The 26,118-nt window shown below is 43.4% G+C and overlaps 1 protein-coding gene across 10 annotated transcripts; it reads left to right on the top strand.

Moving 5' to 3' along the window:
- Positions 1-416: 416 nt before the first annotated feature.
- PUS10 (pseudouridine synthase 10) lies at positions 417-21,698 on the top strand. 10 transcript variants are annotated; one of them, XM_077332984.1, is made up of 19 exons: positions 526-812; positions 2,341-2,448; positions 3,099-3,240; positions 5,003-5,251; positions 5,891-5,977; positions 6,420-6,454; positions 7,332-7,443; positions 9,116-9,177; positions 10,852-10,897; positions 11,291-11,355; positions 12,241-12,326; positions 13,309-13,434; positions 13,832-13,888; positions 14,575-14,651; positions 17,282-17,337; positions 18,374-18,491; positions 19,175-19,317; positions 20,527-20,626; positions 21,152-21,698. In XM_077332984.1, the coding sequence occupies exons 2-19, from the start codon at positions 2,351-2,353 to the stop codon at positions 21,188-21,190; spliced, it is 1,698 nt and encodes a 565-aa protein (XP_077189099.1). In that variant the 5' UTR covers positions 526-812; positions 2,341-2,350; the 3' UTR covers positions 21,191-21,698. The 10 variants fall into 10 exon arrangements, with proteins under 10 accessions (XP_077189159.1, XP_077189149.1, XP_077189099.1 ...); XM_077333044.1 differs by lacking the exons at positions 526-812; positions 2,341-2,448 and adding an exon at positions 417-519; XM_077333034.1 differs by lacking the exon at positions 2,341-2,448 and having other exon boundaries at positions 520-596.
- Positions 21,699-26,118: the final 4,420 nt, after the last annotated feature.

Raw genomic sequence — 26,118 nt, forward strand, 5'->3', positions numbered from 1 at the left:
AAGAAAACCCTCCTTGATGATTATTTCAATTATTTACTGTAAAGAAACTACTACTACTATTTATTATTATTATTATATTATTTATCCCAGAGCACTAACTGGAGCTTGTAGTTCTTTTTTGCTTTGAATTTTCATATGGATACCTTTCTAAAGCCACCGTCCTTGTCTTACACACGCAGAATTCAGGGCTGCAATCTTATGCACTGCATCTAGGGCCATAGGTGAGATGGAGATGAAGCCTGCCTCCCTACCTTGAGACACTGCAAATTAAAGCAGAAAGCAGTGACCTCGAATAGACCAGCAGTCTGACTTAGCATGAGAACACGATGGGATTTGCTTTCAGGCATACGTGCACAGGAATGGGTTATTAGAAGTGCAATCGGCATTCGGAAGTAAATGTGAAACGAATTGCCTGTAGCCTTTCGGGGATTAACGGGAGAAGCGGAGCCGGAACTATTATTTCTGGCAGCTGTTTCTTCTCTCCTCCTGCGCTGGTAGGAACCGGAGAGCGGAGAGGAAGTGAGTGTTAGGGCTTTCAGGTGCATCGCCCATGCGGTCCCCCCTTAGTCTTTTATTCGTGTATTGGCAAGCGAACGGTAGGACAGATGCATAACAGTTTCTGCTTTCTGATGGGAGGTTGGATGGGTCACTGTGGTTCTGCCTTGGAAAAGGTAGGGAAGGACGGAGAAAATTACGGCGCGATCCTAAACACGTTCTCTCGGTTCTAAGTCTCGTTGGCCTGAACGGGACTTGCTCTTTAATTGTTGCGACGTTAATTCTTTAAGATTTAAGGGAGAGGCGTGTCAAAACAGGTGAGAGCGTTTTGTTTCGGGGTCTTCTGGGGACCCGGAAGTGTGTAGTTAGCTTAGACGCATGAAGGAAGTGGTTTTATTTAAGGGGCTCTGCATTTTAAGCTCTCCGTGAATGATGGTGATTTGTAAAGTAGATCTTTGTTGTTATCCTCATCTCGCAGATGGGGACAGCCCCAAGTCACTGAGACTCAAAGGGGGTTGCTCAGTGTAAGTTGGCGACAGTCTATGGAAAGATGATTTATTAAGCTCTGAGTAGCTTGATCCATTAGAAGGGGGCTTTTAATGAGCAGTAGAATAGTACTACGATTATGGAGCTACTATATCATTAGAAGAACAATGAAATGGTAATATGCAAGGTAATATGTGTAGGAAACTATTAATATGTCCTATACAGAACGGTATAATCCATAGCCCCTCTCTTTAAAAGCACTTTGCTGAACTATTCTCTTATAGTATAGCCCAATTACCTCTATAGAAAAGCTCTCAAGAATAACTCTGGTTTACCTAGTTTGTGTAAAGACAGTAGTCACATTGACATCCTTTGTTATGTATAACTTTAGATTATTTTTATTGTTTGTATGTTTTAGCCAGTCATTTGCTCACATCTGTAGAATTCATTGTGTTTTATAATATATTTGAAAGTAAGAAACTTGCGGATCTATGACCATATTAAATAAAAGATAAGTGTAGATATCTTTTGGACTTCTTCAGGCAAGCCTTTCCATAGTGACCACAATAGAGAAAGCATAGATATGGACTGTTGTAGGTTTCACCTGCAGAAAGCTCAGAGCTGTCTTTGCAAAACATACAAGGAGAGGTGGTCCTACAGATAGGAGGGTTGGAGGCCATGCACCACTTTATATGTAATAGTCAGGACTCTGTATTGACCCCAGTGCAGAGACTGAGGAATGGGGAGCCCGTGTGCTGTAGAGACTGAAAGTGTTGGATTAGGACCTGAGAGACCTAGGTTTGAATTCCTCCTCTGCCATGGAAGGGCATACCCATGTAGAGCACAGTACAATGATGAAATTATCATATTACTGTGGCATTGATCCAGTTGGATAGATCAGCTGAGTTTAGGCAGAGGGCCATCTTTCTGACTTGACAAAGCTGGAAGAATTTTTACTTTTGCAGCTGTGTTAACTTACTTCACCAGCAGTGATGCTGGCTCCAGTATAACCAGAGGTCCTTAACTAATTCATAATGGGTCAGCCAACCTCCCATCCAAAGTGGGAAGTATGTCCTTCAATGCCTTGTGTTCCCAAGGAGCATCACCTGTTTTTAAGATTAGTCAAATAACCAAAGTATTGCTGCTCAGTGTAATATATACCCTGCTTAAAAAACCACTGCAGAAAGGCTATTGCAAAGTAAATTAACTCAGTGTAGAACAAGCAGCTAATCTGCATAATAAGTGTACTTATGGCAGTAGAGTGATAGATATAATGTGGTTCAGAGAGCTCAGGAAGGGGTTTGTTAGAGCTGGAGGAACTGGAAATAAGTAGAATGCACCACTGGTCTGATCCCGCAGGATTCTTCTGATGTTCCTGAGACAAGGGTATAGGCCAGGCTTTCTCAGCTACGTTTTTGTGAAACCCTGGAGTTTCTTGACAGCCCTGGAAGGGTTTCCTGAATGGGTGTGAGTTAATTAATTTTTAATATATTTTTAATATATTTTTAAAAAATTTAAAAATTTGGATGGGCCTGGGAAGGGGAGGGGTCCTGGGTGGGTATATACATAGCTATGTATACATAGTTATGAGAGCCAGTTTGGTGTAGTGGTTAGGAGTGCTGACTTCTAATCTGGCATGCGGGTTCAATTCTGCGCTCCCCCACATACAGCCAGCTGAGTGACCTTGGGCTCGCCATGGTGCTGAGAAAGCTGTTCTCACCAAGCAGTGATATCAGGGCTCTCTCAGTCTCACCCACCTCACAGGGTGTCTGTTGTGGGGAGAGGAAAGGGAAGGCGACTGTAAGCCGCTTTGAGACTCCTTCGGGTAGAGAAAAGCGTCATATAAGAACCAACTCCTCCTAATCCCCTTCCTCTTCTTCCTCTTCTCTCCTCTCAACCATATTCTGCATGACTGCACCATTTCTGGAGTTTCTCGAAGCCTGAAAAATGTTTCAGGGATTTCTCAAGAGTAAAAAAGCTGAGAAAGGCTGCTGTAGGCAGTGGTCAAACTGGTAGCTAATTGGGAGAGATTTGTTCTTTTGAAGTTGCATAATTTGTTATCCTTCCCCCTTCCGAAGATACAGATAAATGAGGCTAACAATCTCTTTATTTTAAAGTATAGGCATCTCCAGAATGATTGAACTGCCAGAAAAAGACAAACCTATTGCTCAGATGCTACTGGATTTTGGAGCATGTCCACGATGCATTTTCAGGTTCTGCCGTGTGGAACTACAGGCTTCATACAGACGGCCTGAGAAGGTTTGGTTAAATTAAAGTACATGATGGCTGAGGTGGTGGCTGCAATCAATATTCGGGAAAGCAAGGGAAATGTTCAGCAGGAAGTTAGGGAATGGAAGGAGGTTTGTGGATGGGGAAGAGAGGGAACACATGATCTTAGCACAGAAGGGTGGTTCTTTCTATCCATCATCTATTGTCTACCCTCTGTTTATTGAATTTCTATATCACCTTTCTCAAAGGCTCAGGGCAGCTTACATCATATAAAGTACACTCAGATAAAACCTAATCATACACTTCAATTAATTTAAATTTAAAATTATTAAGATTATTTAAAAATACTTAAAACAGCATGTTGCAACAATCCTTCAAACAAATGGAACGTTCTGATCTTTCTTACCATGTTGGGGGGGAAATAAAGCGCTGTAACAGAATGTCCTATAACTGCTTGGTAGAATCATAGAGTTGCAAGGGAACTCCCGGGTCATCTAGTCCAACCCCGTACACAGTACAAGAACTCACAACTACCTGCCCACCCACAGTGACCCCAATTTCATGCCCAAGTGACCCCTCCACCAAAAATCTCCAGAATCCAGCCTGGCTTGGAGGCAATTCACCTACCATCCCACAGTGGTGATTATGGATATGCAAGGAAGGGCCACAAGAGACAAACACTGGCACATCCCTTTTGCCCACCCACTCACAATCTGCGTAAGTTCATAAAATCAGCATTTCTAACAGATGACTTATCTAGCCTCTACATTAAAACTTTCAAAGAAGGAGAACTCACCAACTCCCGAGGAAGCCTGTTGCACTGAGAAACTGCTCTAACTATCACGAACTTCTGGATGTTTAGCCAAAAATTCTTTTGAATTCATTTCATTGGTTCTGGTCTGCCCTTCTGGGGCAAGAGAAAACAACTCTCTTCATCTAGCCCTTCAAGTATTTGAAGATGGTCATCATATCACCTCCTAGTTGTCTTCTCTCAAGGCTAAACAGACCAAGCTCCCTCAACCTTTCCTCATACAACCTGGTCTCCAAACACCTCACCATCTTCATAGTCCACCTCTGGACATGCTCCAGTTTTTCTACAGTTTTCTTCACTTGTGCCCAAAACTGAACACAGTAGTCTAAGTGAGGTCTTACCAGAGCAGAGTAAAGTGGTAACATCACCTCACATGATCTGAACATTATACTTCTTTTAATACAGCCCAAAATCCCATTTGCCTTTTTAGACACTGAGTTGCACTGCTGACTTGTTCTTGAGAAAGCCATGCTGACTCTTAGTAATTACAGCCATCCTGTCTAGGCTGCTCAAGGACCAACTGTTTGATTTGTTCTAAAATTTTGACAGCTGTAGATGTCAAGTTGATATGTCAGTAGTTACCCGGATCCTCCTGTCCTTGAATGTGTCCATTCATATGCATTCACGTGCGAATATATGTAGGGAGGCCAGTTTATTGGTGGCCTTTTGCGCGGTTTCCTGACCTGGAAGTATACTTCCAGCCTTTGCTTGTAATGGATATATTTCTAAAATGCATCCTTTGCATGTTTACTCAGAACATTAGAGACATTCCCCATCTTCTTGCTTCTTAACAGAAAGACATTTGTCACCCTTCAAAGTAAATTCAGGGTTAGGGTCACCCCATGTTGAAGGCAGCCATGGCTTTATAGGGTCTGTTGCTCTGAGTCCAGGACTGCATTAGATCATTAGTGATGGGTGGGATGTGTGGATCACACTGAAGCCATGTCCCTTCCAACAAAGTCTGCTTTCTTGATTGATCAGGAGTTGCTTTGCGAACTACGCACATTGCTGCAGAGCGATAACAATGAGGGCGGATTGCCTTGTGAAATGGTGCAGCCACCATGTAAAAGAATCAAACTTGAGAGCCCCAAAGAAGAAGCTGCAGAACAGACCCCAAATGGAAGCCATCAGCTGATTGATGCAGAGAAGGATGGAAATGTGAGGCCTCCAGTTTGCACCGTGTGCTTGGGAATTCTGCAGGAGCTCTGTGAGATGGATTTTGTCAAAGCAGTAAGTGTCAGCCTGTCTGGAGTTTTGTCTGTCAGTTTTTGAACTGATAAGTCAGTTGTGCAGTATGTGTGTATGGCAGTGAGGCTCTTCTGTCTCTCATAGTGCACTTCTGTTTGGACCCCTTTCATTTACTTCAGTCTAATGGGTTACTTTAGTTGAAGCCCATTATAATCAGTGTGCTTCAATGGCACTTATCTCTGCATGACACTGCATTTGTAGTCCTCTGGAGCTTTCCCATGCTGAGAACCTAGTCTGTTCTGTGTTCAGGCCTCAAAATCCGCTTGTAGCACAGAAGGAAATGGGGTTTACAATCCTAATCCAAGCGTTATTGATAAATTGAGTGAAACCTCCATTTTCGATATGTCTGCTATAAATGCTTTTTTTTTGCCCAGTCACTAGAGTAGCCCTATTTATATGCTGTGCTCCTCTGCAAATCACTGGACTCCATGATCTTGGGCTGGAGAACACGGACTGTAAATCTGAATTGTCAGTATGGCTGTCCATAGCATCCTCCTGGCTCCGACCATTCTAGCTGTGGCTTCAATCTTGACTGTTCCCATCTCCTTTGTTGGCCCTCTAAGCAGGAGACTGAGTCATGTAGAGTCTGGGTGCACTTCCTATTGATCCCTGTTTTTCCAGGTCTGCCAGAAGATCAATTCTTCTGAATATCAGTATTCCAGCTTTGTGTTCTCCGTGTCTTTCCCTCCGCAGCTTTCTGTCCGAGAGGTGAGTGGCTGGTGCTGGTGCTGTTGTCTGTGCCTAGGCTGTAGCCTTGGTGGGGACGAAGGGCACTGTTTTCAAATTAGCTTTTGCTTTAGGGAAAAAAATTGACTGGGCAGATTTCCTGTTGCATCTGGAGTCATGGGAAAAGTTGTGTCCGAACCAGGTGCGGGTGAAATGGGTGGAGGGAGTGTGCAGAACGGCAAGTGGTGCCTCTGCTGCTTGGTGGCCAGGCTGATATAAAGCTCAGCTTTGGGCTGGGGGTGGTAAATTGAGAACTGGCCGCATCAGATGTTCTGGTGACCCTGTATGCAGTTGATTTATTTGGAGTGGCTGATTCCTGTTCAGTTTCCTCAGCCAGTTAAAGTATAGGAGGTTGTGAAACCTTTGTTTCATTCTCTACTTTCACTCTTATTTATCTCTTCTTTCTGGATTGGACTCCCTGAAGCATGTCGCGTGGCTGCTGATAAAAGAGGAAATGGGGTGAGTAATTTCTGGAGACGATCTCTTTCAGCCTCTCTCATTGCTAGCTTTCAAATGAATGAAGCTTGCTGATTTGCACTCTTTGGGTAGTGAGGAGCAGTACACTGTCTTCTGTCTCTAGTAATTTCCTTCTGTGGATTTCTCCACTGTTAGTGACTACCAGTCTCTGATTTCATTTTAGCAGGATACCTTGTTCCCTCCGGCCTCTCTCTTTCACCCACCACTAGGTGGCAGGCTGCAAAAGGAATCAGGCCAGGGAGTTGCAAGGATAGGAATAGAAAGGATTTCAGGGATGCAACGCAGGGCTGAACTTCTGTCACCTGCTTGAAAATTGGCACTAGGAAGGGAGAACCATGTCACAGATGGGAGGAGTCTCTTCATCTCTGCACCTCTATGGTACCAGCCTATTGTTCAGCCATTGCTGCTCATGTGGCAGCACCACCCTAGCAAAGTGGCAGGCCGCAGTGCCCATCACAAAAGCAGCAAAACTGGACCACCCACCAAGGCATAGAAATTGCTAAATAAATAAATAAAATAAAGCAAGAGCCTCAATATACTCGGGACTCCCTAGACAAGTAGACAAATGTGAATTAATTAACTGCCCTCCTCCCACTCCCTTCAGGACTGTCTTCTTTACTCCCTTTGTGGAATGGGTGTTGCAGCCTCTGTTTTAGCCTCTAGCCTCAAAGCTAGTCCTTTGAATGGCACCAGATCTTTGGCTGGCTGGTAGGACAGGAAAGGGGCAGGTTGATTTCCTTCCTCCCCTTTTCAACATTTACTGGGGGGAGTGGCCGTTAGACATCATCTGACTTCTGTTTTAATATATCAAATTAATTTCTTAATGGTACTTACTTGAAATGACCTTTCTCTCTTTTAGGAAGCAGGACCTTTTAGTGGAAAAAGATGACCTTGTTCAGTTGAAGGAAGCATACAAGTGGATCATCCACCCCCTGTTCTTGGAGGAGCTGGGAGTTCCTGCTGATGGGAAGGTATCATAGAAAACAAGTTCTGTCACAGGGCTTCTTGACACTGAATGCCCTCGTCTGTCTCTGGGACGTCCCATTTCAATGAGAAAAGAACGGAAAGCTGCACCACTTGGAGCAAGAGGCAAAGAAAGAACAACAGTGCAGTGAAAAGAAATACTTTATTTGAAACAAGTGTTTCGTGCCAACTTCTTCAAGGGGCTCTAAGCATATGTAAAAATAATAAACAGAAGTCATAATAAGGTATTTGTTGACCTCTTTCTTTTCTATTTTTATTTTTTATGTATGTATAGAACCCCTTGAAGAAGTTGGTGTGAAACGCAGAGGGGGTATAGATATTTGGAATACAGAATTTCTTCCCACTGCATCATTGTTTCTGCTTTGTCTTCTCTCCCATTTCAAACTGCAGGCTCATGCCGGGTTTATAGTACCTCAACATATGAAGCTGTCTTCTGCCTACTTGGGCCACTGCTTCATCTTGCATTATGTGCCATTAATTAATGGCCTCCAAATTAATGAATGACCTCCCAATTGTCCTGTCACTGACAGCCTTGTAAACTGAAGGCCATGACTTCTGTCATTGAATCAACCCATCTCATGTTGGGTCTTCCTCTTTTCTTACTGCCTTTAATTTTCCTAGTGTTTTCGTCTTTGCTGGTGCATCTTACCTTGTCATGATGTGACCAGATTACAAACGCCGGGGACCACTCACCAGGGACCACTCAACGCCTTTTACTGAGGCCCGGTGGGGGGGGGAGTAGTTTACTCCTCTACTCTCAACCACTGCCCTAGCGCTCTCTGATCACTATGGTTATGTTTAAACATCCCTTCAAAATAAGATACAGACACGCCACAACAATGAAGTGTGTTGTAAAGGGCTGGGGGGGATGAAGTAAAGGGCCGGGGGAGGGGGGAGAAGGCATCCTTCGGGGCCCACCTCCAATTAGTCGAAGGACTACATGTGGTCCGCGGCCCACAGGTTGGGGATCGCTACCTTGGAGCATCCCTGTGTTGTTGCCAGGAATGCCTGTCAGGGTCTTGATTTTATGGCACATTAAAACAGGCATTTAGTAATGGGATTTTCTCATGCATCCTTCGTTTGCTGATGGAAGCCCAATGAACTTGTGACAAACACAGTTGATGTTGGAGCCATTTCTAGAAGCTTTAACTTTGGCTGGCATGCAGAATGTTTCTTGTTTTCTTTCTTTAAAAAAGGCTGTGCAGAGTTGCATGGCTCATTGCTTGTACTGGATTCTCAAGTGCTGCATGCTGCAAAATCCTACCATGGTGAGCTGGCTATACGTTTTTGGCCAATAGCAGCCACTGGCACAGTGGCACCTACCAGTAATCAGATGTTCAAGGACAATCTTCTCCTTTATTTTTCAAACACTCCCAACATGTAGGGGCCAGTATACATATGCAACAGAATCAGGGATATAGAATCAAGGCTAGTTCGTTGTGTGGGGGATTTTTTTCCCCATAGGGAATCATTTAGATATGTAACTCCCCTTCTCCATTCACCTGTATTCTAAAGCGGCATACTTCAAGAACAGCTTGCCAATGGATTCCAGGACTAGTCCTTGTGGATAGATAAACTGCAACATATCAGGAGAGACGGGAAATAATTTGGCAGAGCTGATGGTGAAAGTAACTTTTTCTCTCTCTGATTGAAACTTAGAGCCTGTTTGAAGTGAGTGTGGTCTTTGCCCATCCCGAAACAGATGAGGACTGCCATTTCCTGTAAGTCGGGATGGGAAAATATTTTAGGCAGAGGCAAACACTGTTAAATATTCCTGTAGAGGTTATACACCTGATGGCCTCTTCTGCAGTGATAAGAGCATGTTCCCCATCTTCTTCAAACAAGCAGGATCAGATGCGACATAGTAACCTGAAGCACCCCCAGAACTCTTCTTACTCCTTGAAAAGAATATGTCTTTTCTCTTGTGGTATTCAGATGCCATCTGAGAACGGGAGGAGGGAGCTTGACTCTGATGATGTTCACATGAACAAGCCCTAGCGGACCAAGGAAGTTGGGGAGGGGGGCACAAGTATCTGCTATAAAACGCATCGCACTTTTATCCCACCCTTTCTCTAACGAGCTGAAAGAGGTGGACAGTGTTTTCCTCTCCCTCTTAACTTCACAGTGACTCTGTTGAAATAGGCTAAGTGGAAAGCGAATGAGGTTCTACAGTGAGCCTCATGATGGAATCAGGATTTGAACCCAAATCTCCCAGATTTTAGTCCAGCCTTCTAACCTCTAACCACTGTGTGTCAGTTCTTATGATGTATCTGTCTCTGATACAGTATGGGGGTTGCTAAGCGTTTGTGTAATTTCAGTATTGGGCTTTATGAATGTGGACTTATTACATAAACGCATGGGCATTTGAAAGAGCCTCTTGTGGCGCAGAGTGGTAAGGCAGCGATATGCTGTCTGAAGCTGTCTGCCCATAAGGTTGGGAGTTCAATCCCAGCAGTCGGCTCAAGGTTGACTCAGCCTTCCATCCTTCCGAGGTCGGTAAAATGAGTACCCAGCTTACTTGCTGGGGGGTAAACGGTCATGACTGGGGAAGGCACTGGCAAACCACCCCGTATTGAGTCTGCCATGAAAACGCTAGAGGGCGTCACCCCAAGGGTCAGACATGACTCGGTGCTTGCACAGGGGATACCTTTACCTTTACCTTATGGGCATTTGAGTGAGTTTAGGGGGGAGTGTTTCTTTGAGGGAATTGAAGGAGCTGACTAACTGCAAGCAGAGAACTTGAACAACATCAGTATTTCCAGTAGCTCCTATTTGTGAACATGCACAGTAATTTCGGCCTCTCCAGAGGAGAATCATCGTTTCTGATTGGACAATGGGTCTTCAGATCTTGGTCAGAAGGATCTTTTGGAGCCCGTTCCATGGGAGGCGTTGTGAACTCGATGTGTCAGGGATTGAACCTGGAGACTTCAGCATCACAAATGATCGCTGAGCCACAGCGCCCCCCCCCCCCGCTTAACAAATTACTGTGTCTAAGACTTTCACCTGATGGAAATAACATTAGCCAGTAAATAGTGCTTGTTTTAACTAATCACTTGATGGAATCTGAAGAAATTTGCTTGTGACAGCAGGAAAAGCTCCTTCACTAGAACATGCACTTGTTCTGGCAGGAGCCATCTTGGGAGATATGTTCCCTCTTGCTTGAGAGAGGCAGGGATGCCTTCTGAGATAGGTGCAGCCATCTGCATTTGCATGTATAAACAATGCCAATTGATCAGGGATTGGGGCACCTTTTTAGTTGACTGGCCTTTGCAACCTGAGTTTCCACTGGTATTCGCCTCCAGAACTTTTTCCTTGCTGCCATTGTTTGACAGCTCATGTTGTTGACTCTTAAAACAACTGGGACCTTTGTGATTAATTTGTGTTTTTGATTTTAGTGCCAAAGTTTGTCCGAGTTGCTTCAAGCCAGCAAAAAACAAACAGGTAAAGTGTTTCAGTGGAAGTTCCCCTACCTCTACTTTTCCTTCATTCTTCATCTTGACAGCAGACTAAAGTGTGAAACCCAAAGGAAATGGATTAATTAATCTAGTGTGTAATCAGTGGATCAGGAAAGACCAATGTGAGTTTGGTTGACCTTTTGGGGTATATGCTAAAACTAGATACTGCACATTTTTTGATTTCTCGAATCCTATTAATCGCTTTTTGTTAAAAAAGCACTCAAGTCCATGTAAGCCAGAACAACAGAACAAAATATGACGGAGCTGGCATCTAGCAGCTGGGGAGAAATGCCCATGATACCTACTAAATTTAATTGAGTTTTTATAAGAACTAAATATAACATGCTGGCTGATATGTACTTATTATTTTTCTCTGCAGTCTGTCTTCACTAGAATGGCTGTTATTAAGGCTTTGGAGTTGATAGATGACGATGATTTTCTTAAGTAAGTCTGTGTTAGCTTTGGAGATGGGAAATGTCCATTTATGATCAAGGCGAGAAGTAGAATAATTCAAGAGGAAAGCATGGTATAAGGCTTGAAATGATTAAGCAGAATGAACCCCTCCCCCAGGCAGCTTTTGACTGTGTAGCTCTGCGTGCTGCGTAATTTATTATAATTTTGAGTGTGGTGGGGTATGCTCAAATGTGAAGTGGTCATCCTGAGTTTCAGATGTATAACAAGATTTTTATCTTTGGGCAATCGATTATTTGGTATATTTTTTACAAAGCATAATTATTTTCCACTTTTCTCACCAGTGGGGACCCAAAGGGGTTAACAGTATGCAAAGAGAAAGAATAAACCAAACTCGAAAGGAAGGAGAAGCTTTCTTTGGTCAAACAGGTCTCTCTGCCAGTTGATCTTCGGCTCTCCTTTAGGCTAGACAGACAGGAAATTTACCATTTTACTAGGAGTGATGCGCTGAAGAAGCAGATCTGCAGTTAGTGATCCAGCACAGACCGTCAGGAACTTGTTCAGCCTGTTTTGCCACCTGCCTGGAGTTGCAAAAATAGGGGTTGTTAAAGACCTAGCAAACTCTACTATAAGGGTAATCAACTGCATTCGTCCTGGTGGGTCAAGAGTCCATTCTTCCTGCTGCAGAGAGAGACTCTTGTTATTGTTCCCAGTGATTTGTATAGAAATATATTATACTGTAGTGTAACTGTTCCTATTTGGCAAAACCCTCCACTGTGCCTGGACTACAGCAGCAAGTCCAAGTGGGAAACAAAATGGCATTCTAGCTGTCTGTTGCCTGCATCTAACCATTTTGCACATGGGAATTTCTGTCCTGTTTTTTTTTTTAATGGATTATTCTTTCTCTTTCTTATAAAGGAACTTTCGAAGCCCTCCAAGTTCACCTAAGACTCCTTGCACAGCTGTTGACATTCAGTGTACAAATGGTGCAATCTTTGTGGCTGGTAAGAAACCAAAACCCCTTTGCCTTGATTTTAAACGTGTGCTTTCTTTAAACTAGTGCTTTCTTACTGTCTATCCCAGTACTCCACATAACCCCCCTTTCTTTGTGGCGTACCCTTCTCTCTCTTAAGTCCTTCGGCTCTGGTTAAGTAGGGGTGTGAACTCTCATGTAATGCAAGAAAGTCAAATAATTTTTGAAGTTACTTTTATTTGGTTTCACAGCCAAGTGGGGGGAATTTGGCTTCTCCCCCAATGGGGGGAAACAGCCGGATGTGGTTGTGATAGTTAGAATATGCAGATGAATTCAAAATAAGTGATGTCTTTGTTTAAATGTTTTTATCCTGATTTCTCCCCTTCTGAGAACTCAAGACATCTTACAAAACATAGTATGCACAAAAAGACCAATACCGTTTAAATAAAGACATACGCCTCAGCAAGAAAAGAGCTGGGCACCTTCTCCCACCCCACTGCTGTCTGCTTGAGATGCTTCCAGGAGGAACTGCTGAAGCCCTTGGTACCCCACCAGGGAAGAGGGTGCTTGGGGCTGCCCAATAACTTGAGCTAGCTGTGACTAGTGTTCAGCAGCATGTAGACCGCATCCATGCCATGATTTCCACAACATACATCCATAGTATACTGATTTGCTGCAGCCCTCTGGTTCACGTTTCTGTTTTCATAGTGTTTTATATTCTGAATAATTGCCCTCCCCCACGTTGCATTAATGTCTGTTGAGATTGTTGAGGGTTGCTGATGCCAATTAAATACACCCGGGGGAGACGTGGAGATGCTAATTGTGATGACTGACCTTGAATTTCATGGTACAAGGAATGTGGGATAGCAGTGTAATTAAGATGTTAGTAAATAAATGATTAACCTCACCATGCGCATGGATTCCCTATTTCAAAGGAGAGGATTTTTTGTTTCTTTTGAAAATCCTGAGGATTAATAAATATTTTTTCTTTGTGCGTATGTGTGTGTGTGCAGGAAGATATAACAAATACTCAAGAACATTACCTCAGACGCCCTGGATTATAGATGGCGAGAGGAAGATGGAGTCTTCTGTGGAGGAGCTGATCTCAGAGCATCTCGTGGCCAGGTTCAAAGCAGACAGTGAGTGATGATGCTTCTGCACCTGGGTACATGAAAACACATGCATCTTAACCAGAGCAGGCAGTACTCAGAGCTTAAGTGTATGCTGGGTGTGTGAATTTGCTTTAATGATGCATGTGTGTGTTGGTTTGTGTGGCTTTAAGGGAATGTTTTAATTTGTATGTTTTAATTCGTTAGCTGCCAGTGAAATGACTTGGTAGGAGGCTCAGAGCAGTAGCAAACTCAGTGCATGAGTTGCGCTCATGGGGCCCAGAGCCTGGCTGAAGAGCACCTATAGCCCCAGGACTGCACCATGTGGAACCCTTTCAACATAGCACAGGCCCAGAGGTCATGTTGAAATCTTACCTGGTGTCAGTAAGGTTGTGAATTCAGTGGCCATCTTTTGTCTTATGTTAAGGTTTTAATTTTTCGTCCTCTGGAAGAGAAGATGTGGATGTGAGAACACTGGGCAACGGTAAGCTCATCTTTCCCTCTCAGCATAGTCTAGATGACTTTAAACCACCTTATTTTCATTTCTTCCAACTGCTGGAAATCCAACATGAGGTTTCACCAGAAATTGACCACACACTTTCAAGCCTATATATACACCAGGATGCCACATTCTTTATCCATGAACCAGAATTGCATGATTGCAGGATGTACACTGCCCAGCCTACCAGAGATCTCTATGAAGAAAAGCAATTTTGTGCATTTACACTAATGCTTCAGTATCCCAAACTCTACCTTGTTTCATTTTCTGTCAGATTCTGAATAGTTCTTTGCTAAGAGCCAGCTTGGTGTAGTGGTTAGGGGAGTGGACTTCTACTCTGGAGAGCCGGGTTTGATTCCCTGCTCCCCCACAAGCAGCCAGCTGGGTGACCTGGGGCTCGCCACAGCACTGATAGAGCTGTTCTGACTGAGCAGTAATATCAGGGCTCTCTCAGCGTCACCCACCTCACAGGGTGTCTGTTATGGGGAGAGGAAAGGAAGGTGATTGTAAGCTGCTTTTAGACTCCTTCAGGTAGACAAAAGTGGCATATAAGAACCAACTTTTCTTCTTGAACTATCTGAGATGTTTGCACAGTTATGAGTGGGTTTTTGTTGCTGTTGTTCATCTGAATATTTCTTTACAATCATCCTTTCCTCTCCAACTGTTGACAGGAAGACCCTTTGCAATGGAGCTGGTAAATCCTCGGAGAGTGCATATGACTGCAGAGGAAATGAAGGCACTTCAGCAGGTAAATAGGTAGCAGGTCATGATACTTTTCCCTTTGAGCCACCAGGTCATTTTAGTGCAGTGCATTGTGGACAAAGTTTGATTCTCTTCCACTATGAGGCATGTTTTCCTGGTTTTGGTGATTTTTTCCTGCATTTTCTTTCCAAATGAAGTGGACCTTTCAGGAATTCTACCTTGACCTTGTGTTAGGCATACAAAGTTGCTTTATACCATATCGGAGACCCTTGGTTCATCTGGCCTTGTATTTTATACTAGCAGTGAAAGTTCTTTCTAACTCCTACTACCTGAGAGTTTTGAACTGGACATGCCAAGGATTGACCATGGGACTCGTGGTGGTGGTGGTGGTGGCAACAGAAAAAGAAAAGGAGCAAAGAACAGACATTGAATTTTTTGAGTTCCAGCCAGCTAGATCATAAACTATAATCTATGCATCCAATTTATCAATTTATATTGAGCTTATTTCTTTAAGCCGAAATTAATTCTACATTTATTATGTTTACTCTAAAGCCACAAGTCATTAAATCATTTTTATTCCTTCCTGAAAGAAGTCAATAAGAGCTTTCCCGTTAATCATAAAGAGTTGCCTTCTCTCTGATCAGTGATGTAAGTGTAGCTATTTCTGCAAATTTTAACACCTTCAACAGCCAGTACTCACTAGTAGGTAGTTTTGTAGGTACTTCTGAGCGTATAAGAGTCTTGCATCCATTATCATATACAAAAACAAAGTCCCATAGCTATTTATTTTATCTATCAATCATAAAACAAATACTTCTGGTCTCATTTGCAAATTAACCTTTAACATCTTTTGCATGCATTGATGTATCTGTTTCCAAAATGTATTTACTCTGTAAGTCCACATATAGTAAAAGATTCCTGTCAATTGTTCCCATTTCCAGCATCTGTTTGATGTATTTGTATACAGTTGACCCAATTTATATGGCATCTATACCATCTATACATCATTTTTATTAAAAATTTATTTAAGGTTTGAGCTCAGTGTAAATTTCCCCCATTGTTCTATTTGTATGTTATACCGTAATCAAAATTCTTACTCCATTTTATCATATAATGTTTTATATGTTCATCTTCAGTGTCGTATTTCAATAGGTTTATACGTTTTCCCAATAACACGTTAGTCATTTGTCCATAGTTCTGTCTCAAGTACAGTTTTAACATCTTCAAAGCCATACATTTTCTTACCTGCTTTTAAACTTTCTACAAGTTGCCCAACCAGGAGTCTGTGTGAGTTGCAGAAGGGGTCTGTGGTCTTTCCCCTTTTGCCTTAATGGACTCAGCCACAAGCAGGGGAATTGGCTGCTTCCATTGTCCCCCCCCCCCGGAGCATGAGTGGTTTCTGTGCCTGGCAGGGGGCAGAGCCTGCACCCCTACTCCTGCCTTAAACTGCCTCCTATCTCTCCCCCCATCATCTTCCTCAAGCCTGTCTGATAAATGCAGGTGGTGATGTCAGTTCTGGGGGGCATGGACGTGGCAGGGAGATGCGGCCAGCTGGCATCAGTTCCAGGGCTCCTCAAAGCCTGATTTCAGAGGCTCCTCCATGGTTAAAAATTTGAAAAAGGCTGTGCACATAGAAAAACCATCAACAATTAAAGCTTTCTCTTGTTAAATCTTCACTCGATTTGATTTTACAGTCCCCTTGGGAGAGATGATGGGACTCTTCTGCACACACAGCACCTGCTGTGCCACTGAGCCACAACCCCTCCAATTAATTAATGATCTCATCTATTAATATCTCACTTTAGCAGTGAAGTGATGTCCTTGAGAGGACACACTTTGCTCTTGCCTTGGCTTTGTTAACAGCTATAAATTGACGGTCACTAGACAGCTAAGTCCTCTCAATAAATGGGGGGCTCAGGGCCACATGACTGACCAGAGGTGGCTAGGCTGTCAGATAATGTGCACATTGGAGAGAGCAATATTCTGTGTACTCTGAAATGGCTTGTGTCCCTTGCCTTAGTTGGAAGACAGTTAAGATACCATTTAGACATTTACATTTATCTTATGCATACAGGTCAACCATTTAGGCCTTACACGTACATGGAAATTTAGGGAGGAAAGAGAAAAAAAATGGACCAGCAGTGGCTCTCCAAAGTTTTAGCCAAATTTCTCTCCCAACACCTGCTATTTGATGGAGTGCATTAGTTAGAGTATTGGACTACTGGAAGACCCGGGTTCAAATCTTCATTCTGCCATGGAAGCCCACTGCCAAATCTTGGGCCAAGTCACTGTCTCGCAGCCTAAACTACCTCAGAGGGTGGTGACTTGAAGCTAAAATACAGAAAGGGAGAATGACATAAGCTACTTTAGGTCCACACTGGAGAGAAAAGCAGGATATAAATATTTATTTAGTTATATCTTTGATTAATATCCTGCCACTCTCCATGGACTCATGGCGGGTTATACAAAAACAGATTAAAACCCCAATAAAACCAATCTTGATAAATAGCATACCATAAAACTTGTAAGCTTGAGCCACCCCAGCTGTCCCTTCCTAACAAGGCAGCTGTGTGATAGCAACAATTGTTTAAGGGAGTACTCATTCCTTTTCCTGCTGAAGCATGAGCTCCATTACCCACTCAGGATTGTAAATCTGTTCTTCTTTTACTTTTATAGACAATCAATAGCTCATCAGACAAAGTCCAGGTTCGTGATTTACAAATTGTGACCAGGTGAGTGTTCATGTTCTCTAATAAAGATTTTTAAAATAGGATAATCAACACTGTCATGTTTTCTGCGTCTAGATTACCTGGATAGCTTATTTGGAAGACAGCGCTTTGAGAAAAGATAGGAAATACAAGACAAAACTACCGTTACATAATTTACAGTTGTATAAAGCCAATGATTGACATAATGAAACAATTAATGATTATGCATTTATTATATTTAGATAGATATCGTACTCTGAAAATTCACAAGGTGAGGTTTCAGCATTTAGCATTTCAAATCTGGAAAATCAAAAGAAGGCTATAAATCTAAACTAACTAAAAGACTGGCAGCCAGAATAATAGCTTTGGGTAGCCCCTTGTGAAATCTCAAATCAAAGGTGGAATCTACACAGGATCTCTAGATCTGCAGCCCCTTGCTAGGATCTCTTTGCTTTTCCCTATGGCCAGCATAAATAGAACAAATTCTATAGATTTGCATAAGTGAGCTGCAGAATTGGCAATGACATCCTCTGTTTACTCAGAAGGAAACCCCTCTTTATTCAGCAAGGCTTCTTTCCAGGTAAATGAGCATCATTTGCAGCCTTAGGCAGGTTAAAAAACTTGGCTCTACAGTACAAACTGTCAAGGTCTATTCTGCCCTACTTTATTGCATTTTGCTGCAGGATGGAGATCAAGAGCCTCACCCTCTTGGGCGCTTATGTTTAGGTTGGGTTCATATATCACGGACCAATCTCAGTTTGTCAGACAGGCTCAAACCTTGTCAAAACAGCTTACAAAGAAACAGAACAAATCTAATTTTGATAAGCGACTTGGGGCCACACCTGTGAGTCATGGGCCAAGTGTCCTTTGGCTCTTCAATCCATGCTTCTGGCCATATGCAGATGAATTGCCCTCAGCAGAGGAGGGGCACTCACACAAAGATGTTTCCAACCATCTTCCCATCAGTGTGACTCTAGTCTGTTATAAAAGCCAACGAGGTGTCCTTTTCCCCTCTAAAAAGCCTGAACTGTGGTTGTGTCTTTAATTTCTTTCCTTATAGAGAGGCAATTGGGCATATGAAGGAAGGGGAGGAAGGCAAGACCAAAAGCTACAGTGCCTTAATATGGACAGAAAAGGAGATCCAGAATGAAGATGTAGCAGTTTTGGACAGCATGAAGGTTGGGATATTACCTGTCGTGTTTCCAGCCTTATTACAGAGAAGGGTACTGCAATCCTCAACTCAAAGGTCCAGGATTCCAGCTGTCCTTGCTTAGCGCGGGTCACAAATACAGGCTGTAGCTATGATGTACTAGCTCTACCCAGCTCAATCCCCCCTTTATTTTATTTTTAAACTTCCTCTCTCTTGGTCCATTCTAGTTTCCAACTTCCTGGCATTAATGGTGAAGGATGAGCCCCTAAGACAATGAATTCCAGTGTTTAGAATTGCCTGACTGCACCATGGCTCATAAACTGAACTTGGCCAGGCTGACTTCTCCCCTTCGTCTTTATCCCTCTTGGATATTACTGTGCCGTTTCGTAATGACATCTTTCTCATTCAGCTCTCTGTCCCCAGATCCACTTGACAGAACTCAAAAGGCTTATTTTTCCTTTAAGCCCAGTCCAGTGCACAGTATTAAGCAGGGTGTGAGGCAGCCCACGTCAGTCAGCAGCTTTGGGGCATTTCATTAAAAGGCAAGAAGCTGTCTGTTGTTCAGTGTATCATCTTGTCATTTTTTCACACCAAAATGGGGCAGGATTTTGAATTTCTTTGAGTCCCCAAATGTCTGGCACTGGCTGTGCATTGATCTCCTGTTGTGTGCATGCTTTACTGATTGTTCCTTTGCTTTTAATCCTTGAACAGGAATTAAAGCTTGATCAAAAAACTCCCCTACGGGTCCTTCACCGGCGACCTCTAGCTGTCCGGGTTCGCGTCATCCACACCATGCAGTCAGAATTCATAGATGAACATCATTTCCGGCTACGTCTAAAGACACAGGCAGGGACGTATCCTTCCTGAGGATAAATTCCAGTAGGGACTATTGTAACTGGGGGTGTTTTATGTCACACACTTGTATCCTATCCTTCCTTCATGAAAATGGGGTTATTTCCTTTGATCCTCACGTTAAACCTGTGAGTCGACTGGGCAAGTCCCTGCTTCCCAGCCTAAGTGCACTTGGTGATCTCTTTGCACTCAGGCCTGCACAGCTCAAATCCAGCACTCTGGAGTACGGCATACTGGTGTATGTGATCTCTGCTGCTTTCTAACAAGTACATGAAGTGGACTTTTACTGATACAGAGTCCTGGGATTGGGGCATACAGTTCGTATGAACCACAGTTGCATTTTACATCTCTCTGCCCAAATGAAATAATTAGGGCTACTGGTAATGCTGTAACTTCATTTCTGGAACTCTGTCTTGTCAGCCTTTACACAGAGGCCATTTTAAAGGACTGTCCAAATCTAGCCTTTGTTTCAGCCAGTGGCTGGTTGCCCTGAGGTCAGAGGCAGCTTCAAATAAAGACACCTAGCATGGATGGAGGGGGGTCCTGTGTGATTCTGTTCCATATGCCACCCTAAACTCCTTAAGAGGAGGGATTGGTTGGAAGAGTACTGAATAAATAACCATCTGCTTTTTCTTGGGACAGGGTGCTGCTTGCTTTGGGTACAGACTTAATTTTCTTTAGCCTTGCCCTTGCTCCCGGTCTAACGCTGTGGGCAGGAGGAGTGGTCCCTAGCTTTTTTGAGCCTGCAGTTTTGGAATGCTGACACAAAGTGGTGGGCACGGCTGCCAAATGGTTGCTGCAGGAGGCAGAGCCAGCCGCCAAATGGCTGCTGCAGCTTGCCTTCCGTAACACAGTGAAAAAGTCCTTTTGCTGTGCTGGCAGCTGCTGCCAAAGCAGCATCTTAAAAAATCTGCACAGCCCATCAGATCTCCAGTGTCTGTTCAGAAGCCTTGCTAGGAAAAAGCCTGACTGGACCCACCCACTTGCTGTGCAGACTTAGCGGACACCAGAGAAGGTGCTATTAGACACTGTGGTGGCCATGTGTGCTGCATTGGATGCCCTTGTTGCTTATACCTGATTGAACAAGCCATTGCACCCCTTTCAAAATCACCTATTTGGCGCCTTTCTCTTCTTCCTCCACATCACCCTTGTGGCCCTTCTTGTTTCTTTTCAGTTTTGCCTCTGTCTAATTTCCCTAACTGGAGGTATAGTTACATCAAAGAGTTTGTGCATGGAGACTTTGGAAGGACAAAGCCCAATATTGGCTCATTGCTAGGGACGACTGCTGACATCTTGGAGCTGGATGTAGAAGTGAGTATTTCATCCCGTAGTTCTTTGCAGTGAGGCTGATGCATTTTCCCCAGGTTTAGAATTAAGGTCACATTTGTACTGGATTATTTTCAGACCTTCTGGCCCACCAATTAACCATGCTGAATCCTTGCAGACCCCATGTGTCTCTGCAGCTCCCCTCTCCCCAGTCAGTATCCATACAAGGAGAGTCTGAGGATGAATGTTGGTGCTTTATCAAGGAGCAGACACATGAATGCATTTTGTGTGCTGTTTCTCCACATAGTCCACAAGTCCAGACTATGAGACTTGGGTGTAATTTATTGTTGTTGCTTGTTTGCTACACATGTCTCCTTCTGGCTGCTGGCTTTCATATGGATCTCACAGGGTTTCCTATCCACTTCTAGGGTGAGACCTGCTGAGCTAGAGGAATGGAATGGCATCGTATGCATTTAAGAACCCCTTCTCAGTATAGAAATACAGAAGTACTAAAAGTGAATTACTTGTCCTGTTTGTGATTTAATTGGTTTCCCCCTCCTTTCTTTATAGTCGGTGGATGTTGACTGGCCTCCTGCTTTAGACAATTAACGAACAATTAATTTTCAAGATGGGAAAGTGAAGAGCTGCCATCTCACCAGCTGTTGGTTAGAGCACAATGAACCCGTCCGTGAGCCACTGGCTTTGCTGACTAATTGTTAATGAATTTTAGATCATGTTGATCTGTCAAAGATTTTTTAATTGTAAATTGTGATTTTTAATTGGCTTTAAAAATTTGAGGATGAATGGTTTGCAATTTGGATGTAGAGCCTCCTTCCAAATGAGGAAAGTGTCATTCTTGTATGAATGGAGAGGTGGGATACAGCCCAAAGCAAATTTACACTTGTCTAGTGCTGGATCACTTCTCAAGATTAATGTTTCATACGAAAGGATGAGAAAAGGAAGATCTGGAAATCAGAAGGTTAATATGCAAAAATGCATCACTTCTTGAGAAAATACCATGCATACTTCCCTGACAAAAGCTTGGCAACCTTGACAGGAAAACAGGAGGAACTTCTTTCCATCCAGTCCAATAAAAGATTTGTTTATATAATCTCAATTTGCTGTGCCTGCAAACAATTTCATTAGCAGCAGCCCAATTGTAGCATTTTTTTATGTTGAACTGCATCATCTCCTCCTGCCACACTGCAGGTTTCCAACTTCCAACACATTGCAGGTATAAGTTCCATCATACTTCAGAAATGCAAGAGAGTTGTTTGCAAGACAATTCCTTTGAAGTAACAGCAGGAAGTCTGTGCCAGGGAACAACAGTGCAACAGGTGCAGACGTGACCCTGGCATTCAGAATTTTTTACAAAGCAGGTTTTCTGACAACTTTGCAAATCTGCATGCATTCCCTGCTTTGACTTGGATGCTGGTCTTGTGCGAGAGTCTCACTGTGTTCAGTGGACCTTACTCCCAAGTAAGTGTTTGCCCTCCATATAGCCTTATCTCCCATTAAGGAAAAAGAAAATTGCATGGACTGCATGTGAGAGGTCTTTTAACCAAGACCGTGTTATTCTTATCATATGGCTTCTGGAGGAGGCCACAGTGTGAAGGTGACAGATTTGTCAAGGGCGCCTTTAGAGTCGTTTGGCCATGATAATTACTGGTGTTTGGTATCCCCAAAATAACGAGGGATCATGTGAAAATACAATTTCTAGCCACGATGTTATCAAAAAAACTTCCAGAACAGGGTGTGTTTTTGTGTTTAAAGAAAGAAAATAAAGCTCTTTAAAAAAAATGGGTTCTTGATTGGTGGTCTCTATATAGTATTTCTCACTGCAAACTACAGCGCATAGGTTATCCTTACAGCCACATAGAGCTTGCTAGGGGAGGGGAGTGGAAGAAAATGGAGTTGCTGGAAAATCCCAGTTCTGTGCTTGGGTTATGCATCATCACCATCCCCTGACTGTCCACACTTTTTGTGTGATGGCAGTGTTTCCCCTCTTTTCTAATTTTGCAAGCCAAAAGCCTCCCCATGGAGTGATGCTTGACACTTGCTTTCTGCCCCTCAACCAGCTTGAGTCACCACACTGGCTTCTGGAGTTGCAGATGGTATCAGCCATACAGACTGGAAAGTTGGTTCGTTTTGAAAAGTTCAAACTTCTTTGTAGTCTAATTATTTTTTAAATAAAATGTCAACTTTGTATTGCATTTTTATTCTGCTTTTCTTTTGTCAAGCTACAACATGCATAAGGAACTGGATCCAGTGACAGATTTTTGCTAATAGTTTGTAATGCTCAAATATGAATGGTAGTTTACACCTACCACCTTGGGTTGGTTCTCCTGATGGCTAACAAATTAACAGATATAACATTGAATATGGAATTAATCTGATTTGGGCTATAGAGTTCCTTAACTGGCCAAAGTGAGTTGTGTGTTTGCCAACCCACAAGTTGACCTTAAGGTCCCTTTCCTCACTATGGTTGTCACTCTTGCTTCCCAAATTGATGTTTCTGGTATGAGTGATCTTCACACACATACCCTCCAATCTCACACTCAGTGTTTCCAAAGTTTGAATATATAATTTTTCCTCAAATTTGGTAATATTCCAAGAAATCATCTCTGAATCTTTAGTGTGGTGACACCTGAAACTGTTTCTTCTTCAAATGGGAGCCATTTCTTTTTCCTGAGGTTAGGCAACAAATACTCTTTTCAGCAGCTAATTGGGTTGTTATTGTATCTTCTGCCTGGAGCTTCCCTCAGAGCACCATAACTATCTAGAACCAGTTTGGTGTAGTGGTTAGGAGTGCAGACTTTTAATCTGGTGAGCCAGGTTTGATTCCACACTTCCCCACATGCAGCCAGCTGACTGACCTTGGACTCGCCACGGCACTGAGAAAGCTGTTCTGACCGAGCAGTAACATCAGTAAGCTTGATTGTTTTGGCTGCTTCGGTGGCCATTCAAGCCTGAGGCAGCCAGCACCACGGTGTGTGTGTGGGGGGAGGGCAGCAGCGCCCGTGGCACGCCAGTTGGCGTATGCAGGCAGGTGTGGAGTTCTGCACCTGCGTGTAGGCGGCGGGTCATGCTCCGCCACTGGCACCGCCCCGCCCCCCCCACACCGTGGTGCTGGCTGCCTCAGGCTTGAATGGCCACCGAAGCAGCCAAAGTGCTCAAGTCTCACCTACCTTATAGGGTGTCTGTTGTGGGGAGAGGAAAGGGAAGGCAACTGTAAGCTGCTTTGAGACTCCTTTGAGTAGAGCAAAGCGGCATATAAGAACCAACTCTTCTGCCTCTTATTCACTTCAACAGAAAATGCAGCGGAGGAGGATAGCTCAGTCTTCTCCGTCAGTTTTCTATGCACGGGGACTTTGTAGGGGAAGTAATCGATAAATATTTGACCAATCAAGTCCCCAGCTCAAGTCTGAATGACATAGTCTAAAAACCACTGGTGATGGTCCATTGTTAATGCCTAACAGTCTGAGAAACTTTTGAGTGACAGGCTGTTCAAATGGAATTCTGTTGAGAGTAAATTTAGAAGTGACAGTTGGGAACTGACAGTTGAAAACAAGACAGATAAACACTGTGAGGAGGTTAAGAGTGAATGCAGCAGGGAGGATCCTGCCTGAAGCAAAAAACAAAGAAAAGAAATAGCTTCTAGTAAAGAGAAGGGAAAGAGCTAGAAAAGGAGCAATCCTCTGGTTTGTGTATAAAGAAGGATTTTGGGAACATGGTTGTAGGTTCCACCTGAATGACCAAGCCCTGAGTGCGAGATTCAGCAAACCAATAACAACCAATAATCCCAGTAACCAGATCGGAGTCCCAGATGAAGCAAAAGATAAGATATATTTTGTGAAAAATAGGGAGATCAACAACAATGGGGCTGTAATATAGATCTCCAGTCCAGCAAGGCTGGAACGGATCCTTTCTAACATTCCAAATTTTGATGTTTTACAGTTCACACATTTCCATTGGTCCACACATCAAGTACCTTGGCACCTTTGGGTTGCCCAGTGCCTCAGGGCGATTGTTCTGAACCCATCCTGATAGGCTGGAAAGCACTTCACAGAAGAAATATTGCTACAGAGTGCTAGAAATTCATGTTCAAGCAATCCCCTTGAGAATGGGCCCAAATGGTGCACCTCCACACCTGCACATTCCTAGATTTGCAACATTTGTAGCCTCAAAGATAACCTTAGCCTTCTTTTATTTATATTTAAACTTCTACACAGCTACTCCCAAGTGGCTCATGGCGCTTCAATGGCTCATGGCAGATTTATTGAAGACAGCAATAAATCTTGTGTCTTCCCTATCTTGTGTATGTGGAATTCAGACAGCATATGTGACTCTTCAGTTTAGAACTACATTCAAGCTACATTCTAATAAAGATATATATATAATGCTCTACTAAATCTTTTTGCTACAATCCCACACTGCCTTTTAAACTTTGTGGTCGTGGCGCTTAGAAACCCGTACTTGAGTGTTTAAGCAGAAGTGTTTTAAAGACCTTGCTGAGTAGCTGAAACACTTAACTGTTGGCCACTAATTATCTGATGTTTGTGTGAATACTAAGTTACCTCAGTTTTATTATCGGTTCACTTCATACATCCTACATCTGATTCCACCTGACCTTTCACCCTCCAAGTAAACATTTTATTTGGAACTTTCAAAAGCCATAAGTAAATAAATACACAAATCTTTATTTTTATAACTGGCCCTTCCTGTGAAGCTCAGGGTGGGTGACAACACAATAAAATATCAGTAAAATCATAAAACAATCTCAGAAGTTAGGTTTCCTTTCGCTAACAAAGGATGTGTATGGGTACATGCTGAAGGCCAGAAGATGTCACTGCAGAGCTGTTCTGGGTGTGGTTTATTATAGCCGTCAATTGTGCAGTTCTTCACTTTTCACATTTTTGCAGAGCACTAGCAACTTGCAAGTTCTGTGTTGCTACTTACTAAGTAACTCCACAGTGCTATGTATTATTGGATAACTAGCCTCCAGATGGCCCTGGAGATCTCCTGTAATTAGAACCAAGTTCCAGGTATCAGAAAGCAGCTCCCCTGGAGACAATGGCAGCTTTAGAGGGTGGACTCCATGCCATTATACCCAAGTCTTGTTCCTCCCTCCATTGCCAAAATCTTCATGAATTTCCCAACCCAGAGTTGGCTGCTCTACTGAGTACAGGCAGACCATAGGAACTTGAGTGAATCCAGCTAATCCAAGGAGGTTGTGGCATGGCAACACTCATCCTCTGACAGACTGTTGTCTTTGTTTTGAGAAGTCACTTATAGAGAACCACTTCAATGGTGAAACTGTCCAGCATGGTGCGTGATGGGTTACAGTACCTTATAACAGTGGTCACCAACCCCCAGTCCGGGGACCAGGACCGGTCTGTTGATCAGTCAGTACCGGGCCACGGCTCCTCCTCGTCCTCCTTCCCGGCTGCTGCCTCAGGGACTGCCCTGCCACTCTGCTGCCAGCTCATCTTTGGTGCTCTCCAGCGGCTGCCAAGTTGCTAGTGCTCTGCCAGCTC

The sequence above is a fragment of the Paroedura picta genome, chromosome 1 (genome assembly GCF_049243985.1).
Source record: "Paroedura picta isolate Pp20150507F chromosome 1, Ppicta_v3.0, whole genome shotgun sequence".
NCBI lineage: Eukaryota > Metazoa > Chordata > Lepidosauria > Squamata > Gekkonidae > Paroedura > Paroedura picta.

What these genes read in the sequence shown, in the direction of transcription:
- PUS10 (XM_077332984.1), top strand. Translation starts at nt 2,351, where the DNA reads ATGTTCCTGAGACAAGGGTATAGGCCAGGCTTTCTCAGCTACGTTTTT. An exon ending in TGTGAGAACACTGGGCAACG is followed by an intron (nt 13,889 to 14,574) that starts GTAAGCTCATCT and finishes AACTGTTGACAG; the next exon opens with GAAGACCCTTTGCAATGGAG. An exon ending in GATTTACAAATTGTGACCAG is followed by an intron (nt 17,338 to 18,373) that starts GTGAGTGTTCAT and finishes CTTTCCTTATAG; the next exon opens with AGAGGCAATTGGGCATATGA.